The 13,176-nt window shown below is 41.7% G+C and overlaps 1 protein-coding gene across 1 annotated transcript; it reads left to right on the plus strand.

Moving 5' to 3' along the window:
- Positions 1-39: 39 nt before the first annotated feature.
- wdr83os (WD repeat domain 83 opposite strand) lies at positions 40-3,851 on the plus strand. The gene is made up of 4 exons (XM_076727463.1): positions 40-206; positions 1,109-1,214; positions 1,969-2,066; positions 3,448-3,851. Exons 1-4 carry the CDS (start codon positions 157-159, stop codon positions 3,512-3,514), a joined length of 321 nt encoding a protein of 106 aa, XP_076583578.1. The 5' UTR covers positions 40-156; the 3' UTR covers positions 3,515-3,851.
- The last annotated feature ends 9,325 nt before the right edge of the window (positions 3,852-13,176 follow it).

Consider the following 13,176-nt stretch of genomic DNA (forward strand, 5'->3'; position numbering starts at 1 on the left):
GGGGCTGCAGATTGTTCAACGCTTTTATTCTGAAAATTCACCGGACATCGATGTCCTATCTTCTCCATTGATGGCGAGGCCGATCAGCTGTCTTTCGGTCGCTGGAGTTTAAATTTCTCGATAATAAAGCACACCAGGAGTGCACTGTAACGAATTATGTCTTCCAACAATATGGCAGATCCGAGGAGACAAAATAAGATTTTAAGGTGAGTATTTGATGACTAAAACTGAAGACTTTCTTCACGGAATTAGCTGAACATATTAGCTTGGTTAACGGTAGCTAACAGCTAAGAGTTTACCAGCTAACCTTTAAAACCAGTCATGAGCCTGAGGGATTAGCGATTAGTTGATTCAGCTTCTGGATTTATACATCTTCTAAAACCCAAGAAATAATAATAAATGCTTAACATTCAGTCTGCTGTTACTTCCGCTAAAGAATTTGTATTATCGCAAAAGGGTTGTTTTTCCATCTGTGTTGCTATTTGCCCTTGTCTCACACTTAGCTCGAGGGGCCCAAAAATTAACCAGTGACTTTCAAACACCTTTATAGAAACCAAGACAACTGTAGTCAATCTGGTACCATTAAGGTGATTCAGCACTATATGGTCAATGTGGACACCCCTGTTCACATACTTACGTGTAGCTGTGGTCTGGGACTCTTAGTTGGGACCAGTCTCCTTAGTTCCAGTGAAAAGAGATCTGAGACAATAGTGTTCTTCCAGTACTTTGGTGAAGGCCCTGTCATTCTTCAACGTGCACACAAAGCCAGGTTTGGTGTGGAGGAAGTTGACAGGCCTGCGCAAGGCCCTGACCTCAACTCCATCCAACATCTTTAGGCTGACCTGGCGGGCTGACTGTGAGCCAGGCCTCATCGTCCATCATTGTTGGAGCTCAGTAATGCTGCTGTGGCTGAAAGGGAGCAAACCCCTGCAGCCAGGCTCCTGAAATCTGGTGGCCTTCTGAGATAAATGGAGGCTGTTATAGCGAGAGAGCACTGCCCACGATTTTGGAATGAGATATTGTTCAACAATCACACATCGGTGCAACATGATTTTGCCTTTTTATAAAAATGAAATGCATGTTACATTCTGTGTTTGTGGTGTTGTAGGTACAAGCCACCCAGTACAGAGACCAATCCCACACTGGAGGACCCCACGCCTGATTACATGAACCTGCTCGGCATGATCTTCAGCATGTGTGGACTGATGCTCAAGGTGACCCATACACACACACACACACACACACACACACACACACACGTTCTGTGACTCCCACCTCTCTCCTGTCCTTTGTGTATGTGTGTATGTATTCACACCAAATGGGCGTTGCCCCTGAATGGTAGACCTTGGTCCAGCCCAGTTGTTCCATTTAGAAGATTAAAGGTAAACTCACTTTTTTAGATGAAAGGATGAAGAGCAGCCTTTTGACTTTCAGCACTAAGGACACAATTAACAAAACAAGGGGGCAGCTGCAGGCTCATGAGGCCTCCCAGTCCAAAAGTAGATCAATACTAGATTAGCTTGATTGTCTTTTTGTCAACAAAGAATTAGTTTTCTTTCTTTCTTTCTTTCTTTCTTTCTTTCTTTCTTTTCACCAAAACATATATCATACATTATTTCTAGAAAATATCTCAGAATTTTTTAGGCAATGACTCACAGATTCTAGGTTTCCTATTAGCAGGTAGTTATGCTAACAATATTCCAGGAGTGTGCAAAATATGTGGCAAAATAGTGTGTGAATATCAGGCACCTATGAAGGAGTATCAGGGCCGCCTTTTGCCTTCAGAATAGATTTGACCTTTGAGTGCTGTTATCCTTTTTGGGAATCAGAAATGGGAAATTGGGAAATGTATATTAAGTAGCAAAACATCTGATTTCCCATTATATAGATAAAAGCTTTGGTCTTTCTCATCTTCCACAAGCTTGTCCATCTAACCTTTTGCAACCTGTGCCGTGTTGTGTGTTTCAGCTGAAGTGGTGTGCCTGGATCGCAGTTTACTGTTCTTTCATCAGCTTTGCAAACTCCAGAAGCTCCGAGGACACCAAACAGATGATGAGCAGCTTCATGTGAGCATACAGCGCCATGCAGATAGGCATACAGAGTATACGCAATGTGTATCCTCGTTGTGCATGATTTTTACATTGATATATGGTGAACTTCAATATTTCTATTCTCTAACATCAGTGCGCACACAACACAGCATGCTGCTATTTACCTGCACTGTTGTTCCTTCCTGTATCTTCCTGCCTGAGTTATGTCTAACCTAAAGCTTGGACATGATTGGACATGTGGAATCTCTCGAAGAAATACACAATTTAAATTTGGACAAACGGTGGGAATCCTTACTGTGTCACCTATTAGTGATGTGTTCCCTTTCTCTGATGCAGCTCTTCGTCATGAAAAGGGCTAAGGAAGATACTGTGTGTTTACATTTAAGACTCGTTTTATTCATCCTTAAAGCTGTGGGTTCGACTCTCATCTGTCTGCGACTGGAACTTGAGATGAGCCAACTCTAATGTCCAAAAGCTTTTAAGTGTCTGACCTCCAGGGGCGGTACATTTCCATTTGCTTATAAAAGAGTACTACAGTAGGGCAGCTGTCCAGTCCTCGCAGACAGATTTGCAATGAGGTAAAACCTTCTGGTCCATCGTCTAGATGAGGTTGTATAAAAGACAAGCTTGATGCGCTCATAGTTTAGTAACGCAAAATGTTTGGCTCAGCAAATAATGTCAGACGCTGAACTTAATGCACCAGCCTCATGTGCATCGAAGCTGGTTCAAGGCCAGTTTTAGGACATTTGTCAATAGCCAAGATATGATGTAAGTATCCCTGTGTTATTAAACTAAGGTGAGTGCCTATACAGGATGAAAGAGCTGTGGAGGGCAGCCATGGCATTGGCGTGACTTGACACGTTTGGATTAATTAACCCCACAGTGGCTTCACGTGGCTCAGGGATACATTCTTTATACTGCATCAGTCCTAATCAGACCTGTGCTCAGCTGAATTGTTTCTTAATATGCCAACTTGTCAGCAAAATATCACGTTGAATAATGAAAAGACAGTTCAAGCGTGTTTTTGCTTTATTGGCAGTAAGTTAAAAAGTAATTTTAAAAACAAAGGTGCTCAAGAACTGTGAGAAATGCAAACAGGGAAGAAAATTCTAAGGTAGCAAAGTCATTCATCCACATCTGGATAAAGACTTCTACCAAAATGCATCGGTGTCAGCCCTGTGTTAAGAAGGCTTTCTTTAATTCTCCAGACTTCGATTTCCTTGATCATAATAGTCTTTCCACTTTTGAATAATATTTAACTGCAATGTTATTCTGAACTGGAAATTCATTATATTGAAGTAACAGGATGTTCAAGGGAAACTGTTTCAGTGTGACTTTAAAGCTAAAATCCCACACTTGACGTGACGTTTCCTCCCATTGTCTGTGCTGCCTGCAGGCTGTCCATCTCAGCAGTTGTGATGTCCTACCTCCAGAACCCACAGCCCATGTCGCCGCCATGGTAACCAAAGGCCAATCACGGAAGAGCACGGAAGTAAATTGCAGATGCTGGAGTTGGTGACCAAACAGCTGATTGGACCCCTTTGCCATGGAGGACAAACAGAGACAGAAAGGAAGATAATGTGATCGAAAGAGATGAAGAGAGGGAAAACAGATGACCGGGAGGGGTGGACAGGAAGGAGGACGCTACATCAAGACGGGGAGATCGAATGGTCTTTGACTGCATTCTCATGTTTTCTCTTTTTAATCTTTTCTAAGTTTGTTGATGAAGACTTTGACATTTTACTGTTTGGCTGACGTGTTGGAGGATTTCATAAATAAAGTTATACTGTTTTAAAGGAACTGCCTGCTTTCATTTGTCTGTGGAAGATCGTTCATTACTCTGAGGCTGAGTGTTCACAGCTAAGCATGGGAATCTATCTATGAATGTTGCATGAAGTCCACATCACTCACAGCCAACTATGAGATTATACAAAGGTAGTTTAAGCCCTAAATATCAGCTGTGAAAGACAAGTTGCTCACAGGTAACCGTAAGAAAAAACTGACTCTCTTGTACAGAATTCTTCCATATTAGAGTATTGAGTGTGTACTTTCAGGTCTTTTGTAGTAGGTACACGCACAGCATCTCATCTATTAATCAACCACACATACACACACACTTGGGTTCTTTCTTCTCTACAACACACAGACGCACAAACCTTTAACTGCTTGTATGTGTGTGTGTGTGTGTGTGCTGATGACAGACAGGAAGCCGGGGCGTCAGCTGGATGTGAGACTGATTTAGTGGTACATAACTCATGTCTCCCCTGGCCTGGCTCTGCTGCAGCCACGCAGAGTGGCTGCTCAGGCTGCTTGGCTTGCAGCCATCTCAGCAAACTCCACTGGATTTTCTCCTGATTGTGTCCTGACTCACACTGCTAACTCACTCCTTTTTGGAGCACTAACAACCCCCTTTATCCCATTGTTGTGGCTTTTAAATTCTGTCTGCCCCAGTCATAATGGTGCATTTGTTGTTGATTGCTATCAGAGGGGAGGATATTGAATTTGTCCGAGTCAGCAGTTATCGTCCTCACTGATCGCTGGGCTGCGTAATTTGGATATTAAAAACTGTCACAGTTTGCTGAATGTAGATCTTAAGTTCAGTGGGTGACGAGCTGGACGTGATTTTAATTAAATCTAATCTCCATATTCTGCTCGGCTGAATCTGACCAATGAAAGCAGACGTAAGAGAGGCCTGACACTAGAGGGCACAACAGCATCACAAATGAGTGGGTCTCTAATGAATCGTAAGGAAATATCATGAGTCTAGTGTCTGTGGCCTCCACTAATTAGTTCTTCTACTGATGAAAGGTGTTACATTTCTACTAGAATAATTTTCCCTCTCATAAACATTTCAGTGGCCCTGATAATTATATTATTCGCCTCTTCTTATGTTATTGTCGTCTCTGTTTTCCCCTCTGCTCAAACTTACTCCTGCTGCCAAAATAGTGGAAGACATGTGTGGAGTTTGTTTTTACCCAGGTGAAAAAATATAATACTTAAATTATACAATGTACTACATACAGTTTGTGCAGTTTTGTCGCCTTCAAGTATACTCAGGAGGTCCTTGAGTGCCACTTGATTACACTTAAATATACTTTCAGTGTAAATAGTATGCTTTTCTACACTAAAGTGCACTTTATTACTATTAAAACTATCTGTAACTTTTTTTTTTTTTGAAAAAGTAGACAATAAAGTACTGTGAAATAGCCATTTAAGTGTTGCAGAATTACTGTATTCATTTTTTAGACATTTAAGTAGATTTAATGGCATCTACTTAGAAGTACACGTTTTAAAAACATACTTTCAAGGAAGCACAAAAAGTAAAAGTGTACTTGTAATGACCTGCTCTTCATTTGCAATGTGAATTCCACAGATCTGAAACGTGGTCCACAGAACACCCTCATGCTGTCGTGTCACTTTCTTTGTGCCTCGGCTGAGTGATTTCATATCGGCGAGTCAGTGCATTGCGCAAATCACAAGGAGAATGTAAAGTAGACACAAACAGCACTAAGTAGATTGTAACTCACGATAACTTTTCTCTGTTGAATTAAGTTTCAGTGTTCAGGCTCAATTCCTGCCTTGCAAGCTGGCTGTAAAAGACATTACTCGGCATGTTTAAGTGCCTTGCTGAAGGGCAACTCGTAATGGGCTTTGAAAAAACTTTTTGCGCTACTTGCATCTTAAAGTCTCTCAGTAGCTTTAAATATGGATGTATTGCATATTCTCTTTTTTCAGGATAACCAGGTCAACTTGAAAATGAAGAAATATTTGATGTGACAACTTGCATTTTAGATATATGATGCATTATACAGTGTATGTGTAGAGTTTGGGTTCGCCTAGTAAGAGAATGCATTTTATTTTGATGTTATCGAGCAGCAGTCCTACTGACTGACTGTCTGACTTAATTGAGTGTCAAGGGTCAAAATCTAGAAGGTAAAAGCAGAATAAATAACCCAGGGAACTATTCAGTAAACTCTTCACAGCCTGCTCTCCATTAAGGAGGCTGGGACACAAGCAAACACGACGCTTCAGACCTGACACTGTAGTTTAACCTCCGGGTGGTCTCTCTCTCTGCCTCATCATGATTGTAACACCATTTAAAATGTGAACTGTTCACTGTATGAGATTTGATGTGCAGTGTGGCACCACACTGCTGTCTGTGTCATTTGAGAGTGTGTGTATGTGTTTGTGTGTGTGTGTGTGTGTGTGTGTGTGTGGACGTGTTTACTGATCCCCAGTGAGTCTCTGCAGTATATCAGCGAGGTTGCTTTCTGTGTCCTCAAATGAGGTTAAACTGTGTTGCACCTCTGCAATATTTGAATCTGTTACGTGTGTGTGTGTGTGTATGTGTGTGTGAGAGAGAAAGTGTGTTTACGGCTACAGGCTTTAATTTTCAGGGGCAAGGTGTTATTATTGAATGTGAACACCGGCTCTGCTGGTGGAAGGTGCTGAGTCGGACATCCTCCTTCCTGAGACTGTTGCACGAACACACACAGTTGAGTCTCTTGGTACACAACATGATGCACAAAGACTTAAAAGCCATACAGAAATGCTCACACATGCTCAGGTTCAAATGTTCAAGTGCATCAGAAGTGTCACCAGTATTATGAGGTGAATTTTCCAGCTGCGTCATGCTTGATGTTGAATTCTTTCAGAGACATTGGTCCTGCTGCTTCTGCCTACTTGCTTAAAATGATCTCAATATTTCTCCATCGCCCTCTGATTCTCCTTTCTTTCTCTCTTAAAGACACACAGCTGGGAATGGACCAAAAAACTACAGACAGAGAGAAAATGTTAAGTTAAATTGACAACCTGCGCTACCAGTGGAGGCTGATGATCTCTGGTCAATCCTCTGTTCAGTCATCACAGTGTGTGTGAAGATTCTCAGTCATCCAGGTCATGGTTATCCAAGGAGGGTTGAATCTAGGCCAGCTGGACTTCACTGTCATCCAAGGGGCTTCTCCAGTTCTAACTGACTGATGGGGTGTCCCATGCATTTAACCTCTCTGTGGGCGGTACCAAGGTCATTGATACCACCTGCTTCGTTAGCGCTCCGGCCTTATGATGGCAAACCGTGTTTATGTTTAATATCTGTTACATTTTAATATCTTTTGATGTCTGTAAATAGTTTGTCCTCTTTATGTCACATCAACCGTGAGAAGATAAGGCAAGCAAGCATTATTGTGTTCACTTTATTTTAGGTCATTTTGGAGACTCAAACCTGTTTATGCATTTAAAGTAAACATTTTATAGAGTGTGGCAGTTGTCTGTCAGCCTGTTTATATTGTTTGTGTTGTGTTTTATGCTTGTAGTCATACTTGCAAATGACTATATCGGGGACTTATTAGCTGAAAAACCAATAGAACCACAGCATGAAGCCTTGCACTCAGCCAAATTCAATAAAAACAGATACCAATACTACAGAAAGGGGATATTTGCATGTTTTCTCTGATGCTATATAGGCGTCTTCCAAAAAAGGCAATTTGCTATATACCTATCTACACACATATCAATATTTCAGTACATGAAATCAAATTTTCGGCCATCTATACTCATATTTAATCCCTATATTTGGCTAAACAGGTTTATATTGAGGCCGTTTCCTATATTCATCACTTCACATTGTGTCATATCCCAATTAGCACTGAAATGGTTTGAGGTGACTGAAGCTGTAATCACTGGAGTGGCTGGTTTCATTGGCTACTCCAAACATCAGTCATCTGCAAACTGGGTTGCAATTGGCTCAATTTTCAAACTTAACAAGAGAAGGAGGGCCTTCTGTTGAACTGGACTGTTGTTGGCTTCACTGGTTTCTGGGCTTCATATGGCAGATCGTGATTGGCCCGCCTGTATAGGAAGTTGTAAGAGGGAAAACAGAGGGCATACAAAACTGAGCACATGTAATTTGAAAGGAGAAAACATCTTTTTGTGGATTATATTCATGTTTTGGATGAAATATCTTTATTGCTGTGGACCGTCTGGACCTTTGTCGATGTCACCAGACCGTTTTTGTCGGAGTGTTTTCGGTGAGTTGCCTCAATGTTGCGTCATTTTAAAAATGGTTGCCTGCTGTTGGTGTCTACTGTGTTTCCTGTTGTGATTGTGTCTAGAAATGGTTTACATCAATCAATTCACATTCAATGTTAGTGTCATAACGGTGCTTAAGGAGTATAAATGTGAACATAGGTTCAGATGGAAAGAATAATGAAAAATAATACTTTCTATGGCCCACTGGTGGGTTGGTGGAAGGGTAAGTTGAGGCTAACTTCAATTTATACATTGGTATGTGTGTTTGGTGGCTTTGAGCCGTTGGCTTACAGGAAGGAATTTGTCAGTTCTCTACATTTGTTGTGTGACTTGATGCCAGCAGAACTTGATGCTGAACTCTATGGCTCTGAAGTTACAGGACTTTCCAAATGAGAACACAATAGTTGTTGTTGTTGTTGTTGTTGTTGTTGTTGTTGTTGTTGTTGTTGTTGTTGTTGGTGGTGGTGGTGGTGGTGGTGGTGTGTGTGTGTGTGTGTGTGTGTTGCTGTTACCATTGGCATTGTTTCTGTTGTGAGTGACATTGCCACAAAACCCTTATTCTGCACTAAAAATATATGTAGTCACACATGTTAATTAAGTTGGCAGCCTGGTAGGAGCAGTACAGGATAACATTATATAATATACAACCCAATATCTATCTGGTGATCAATGCAAATCATGCAAGATATTTCAAAATCTGTGCTTAAAGTAACAGATCTGATGTGCAGTGAATCAAAAAACCTTTGAATGAAGCTGATGTGACTACAGAGGAGCGCAGAGACGAGCTGGAAGTGCGAGGGTGACACTTTTCAGATGGAGAGGAACGAGAGTGGAGGGACAAAGGGAGACCTAAAGACAGAGGAGGAGGTGGAGGGAGAGAAAGAGAGGGACAGATGAGGAGAGAGAGGACAGAGAGAAAGCGAGAGAGAGAGTCCGGTGTGGAGGGTGAGGAGCAGCCAGCGCACAGACCGAAACGTCCTTTTAAGAACAACGGACCTTTAAACGCGACTGGACCGACCAACGCGCTGACTGCTCTCCAGCTTTCCAGCTACGCGCCACCAACTATTATCGGATCCCCAGCTGATCGCAGTGACATTCAGTGACCGGCGGACATCACTTTTGTCGGGATGTTCTGGATGTGAACATGGAGTTTTCCACCCCTCCGCTGGTGGATACCTTACTGTTCCGTCTCTGCCCGTCCAGTCCTCCCAGCGCCGCTGACTGGTTTCCAGCCGCCTCTGCCCGACAGGTGAGCAGATCGGGGCCAACGGAGACCCGGTGGGCGGGTCTGGAGTCCCCGGAGCACTGGAGTACCTGACAGACAGGTACGTCCTCATGGACCAGGCCGAGCCGCGTTTAAAGCGCTGATCGCAGTAAAATTAACTCCAAGTTATCTTTTTAACGAGCAGGCACATTTTGATTCCATCTATGTTTTGGAAGAAAACTATGAAAGGGACAAATGTTTAGACTAATTGTGAATTTATGATTATGATTATAAACAGGCCTTGTCTTAATAAGTCTGACATGAGAAATGAATATTTTTTTCCCTCTTGATGCACAATGAAGCTTAGATTTGATTATAATACATAAATGTTTGGCCAATTTGACAAAAACTGCATGCAAAACTAGCTTTATTTCATCTGGTATTTGGTCAAATATTGATTTATATTTGGTATTTCTGATCAAATATTCCATCATGATTGGGCAAATATGATCAGAAAGCAGCCAAGTGGGCAATGACAATGCACTGGAAGGTTTTGAAATGTTTTCTTTTTTCATGATCTTTGTTTAATCTTTGATTCATTTCACCAGAAATGATCACTCATCACAAATGTCAATGTTAATCAATCGTCAAATTTCAAGTTTAAAATTTTATTATTTAATTAGAGCAGCTCCTTACAGGCAAACAGTGTAATTTCTAAACGCCCGAAACAAAATTCAGCATCCTTTCAAAATGTGTTTACATTGGACAGCTGGTGTCTGAGATACTACAGACTCAGAAGAGGTCTTGACCATTTAATGCCTCAAATAAGCCAACTATTGTAATTTGTAAGGAGGAGATTTGATTTGTGGCCAGTTTCATCCAAATTTGCACTGTAGGAGTAAACCTAATTAGGAGCCTTTGAAATGCACTTAATTCAAATTAATTTGGGTAATTCCAGAGTCGTTAAAAGGTTTAGGTCTGATAGCAGACCCTCTTTTCCTGTAATTGCACGTCCCCATCAGGCCTCCGAACATGAGATTGGTTACTGTCCGAGATTTTACCGCTTGACATGTGACTGACAGACAAAACTCAAACCAAATGGAAACACAGAACAGGGAGTCTCACAGGCCCTGGGGCATCTTCATCGCAATGTAATAATGACTCTGTTTGCCTTTGCTCAGTCACTGTTGATAAAAGACCTACAGAGGAGGGCCAGCAGTTTGTTGACTGTAGTGTACTGAGACTGAAACCTTTGCTCTCCTTATTACTTTCTTGTCCAGTGGATCAAGGAAAATAATCTTATTCTACTAATAAAAGTCTACGTAAATTGCTCATGAGCAGTGCAACAGCTCAATGTTTAAATGTGAAATCCAAATATAAAGAAAGCAGGCAATAATCTGCCTCTAGACTGGATGCAAAACGATTTTTAAGTACAGAATGTGGATTTGGTGATAAGCCTCTGTGGGTTGATCTCTACAAGCGACTACGCTCACATTACACACAGTCATTTGACTCATTGTTCATATAAAAATATTGAATAGGGCAGCTTTAACCTAACATTAAAATGATAGAGCAGTAGGCGGATCTTTTAATAGCCAGTATGAACAGGAGTGATTGCAGAAAGGAAATTATTTTCAATGCTCATACAGTGGGCACCAGAGACATTGTGAATTTACAACAAATAGGTATCGCATATTTCATCAGATATGATACAATATATATGCACATACCCCATATTTAACTGGACCAAACAGCAGAGGCACCAAAGCAATGACTGCCCAATATCCAAATCACAGCATCATAACGTTTTCAGATGAGACATTACATATGGTTTGTCTCTCCTTAGCCACAGTGGACGGATAGATGGGGGCATTTGAACTTCTTAAAGGCTGCTGTGCAGGTCTGGAGAACACTGAGAACTGATCTGAAAACTCCCAGCTCACTAATAGCTTGGACAGAAAGTCCTAGAAGAAAAAGTTGAGTGAAATAATAATAATTCTATGTACTTGTAGACTTGCTGGTATTGACCCATGACTAAAATTCAATATTTTAGATGAAAGAGCTGCATGGTGGGGTCAAATTGAACTGCTGCTTCAAGTCTGAGACCACCTTGTGAACAAACAAACAGCTCTCCCACTGCTTGTGAAGAATAAAAACGCCTCTGAGATGCCTCGTCTCTTCTTCAAAAGGAGTCAAGGTCATGAGAAGACACTGAGGTTTTCTACCCGGGCTATTATTGTACACATTCAGCATGGTGTCACATCTGCTGTTGGATGAGTGAGTTATGTAAAATCTCTACGTACAGAACTCTTGAAAATGTTACTCCACCTTGCAGCCAAAAATATTCTCCGCTCCCTCTCTGTTCCCTTACTATTCTGGCTCGTGCTGGCCCAAAGCTGACATCAACGTAACATCATCAGATCTCAATGTTATCGAATCTTCGCTGGAAACAGGCTTGTAGGGAGGATTAGAGTCGTTCTGACAGGTGTGTGCGTGTGTGTTTACGAGCTGCAATCTCACACCTGCACTCTGTTGCTTCTGGGTCATCTCTCTCCTGACCCCCCTCTGTCCCAGTTTATCCGTCTCTCCATGCCTTCATCCGTCAATCCATCTCAGTGTTTTCCATCCCTCTGTTTGTCAGCTTTGCTCCACTGAATAGAGCCTTATTGGCATGAGACAAAACAGTGGCGCTGTCAGCGCGTGTAGCTGTCAAAGTTAAACCAACAATAAGCAGGAGTTGCCAGAAATGAAAAGTCAACGATGTCCAACAACAGGGACAAGCAGAGATAAACAAGAGACACGGAGAGAATAAATAGATTGACAGTGTAGATAGTGGATGTGGTGCTTGAGTCGCATCATTTGAATTAAGTCAGTGCTACAGAGGTGTGTGTGCTTCAGAAACACACACACCTTTTGTGGGTTGTAGTTGTCGTGGAGTCGAAGTGGAGCTGTCTTTAGTGACTGCACAAGCAGAGCAACCGTAAGAAACCCAGATTGGTTGCAGATATAACCGATACAGCGCTCATATTAATTATATTTATCCAGTTGTACAGTGTGTCCGTAAGTCTCATGAAATCATGTGAGCGCTGAGAGATAAAGTAAGTGACAGGAAATGTATACAAAAACAAACATGCACTTAGCTTGCTCTGGTCTGTACATACAGTTATTACGTATGGAAATGTAAATATGAATTGATCTCTGTTGATTTTCTATGACAGTATTTCCCATCATCATACAGGATTTATGACCCTCAGATTTGAAAACCAACAGAAAATGCATCTTCAGTGTTGGAGGCAAAAGCCTCAGCTGCTCAGCTATTTGTATCACACTCTGTTAGACGCAGCTTCCGGTCAAATGTACAGTATTGAAGTGCAGGTTATTTGCGGCACAGTTATTTCACCAATAGAAGGCAACATGTACTGTTTCATGTGAAGCCGTGAGTATTTCACCTTCTCACAGTGTGTTCGGAAAGCATAAGAGTGGGCATAGTGATAGAAGTGGCTTATTCCTTATCCTGCGGGGGTTAACAATAGGCCTAGAAGCAGTGTTTAGTGTACCTGCAGAACAGCCAGCCGCCATGACTACCTGTGGTGCAAGCCCAGCTGCTAGCAACTACTAGCCCACTCCCCATTCTGCGTAGGACTGACCTCCTACAATTTAAGTTTGACCTTTCTTCAGTGCCCTGTGAGCGTGTGCAAACTCGACTTGATTGACATCTCATTCACACTCTTCTGTTACATGATATATTTCACAACGTAGTTCTACCTACAGTCACCTTAATGAGAGGTTTAATAAGCCAGAGTAAGTGTGAGCAAGGCCCTTAAAGTCCATCAGGAATTAGACAGAAATTAGATAAAGGGAGAGATTTATGTCATATTATTTTGTTTCATAATG

The sequence above is a fragment of the Chaetodon auriga genome, chromosome 4 (genome assembly GCF_051107435.1).
Source record: "Chaetodon auriga isolate fChaAug3 chromosome 4, fChaAug3.hap1, whole genome shotgun sequence".
NCBI lineage: Eukaryota > Metazoa > Chordata > Actinopteri > Chaetodontiformes > Chaetodontidae > Chaetodon > Chaetodon auriga.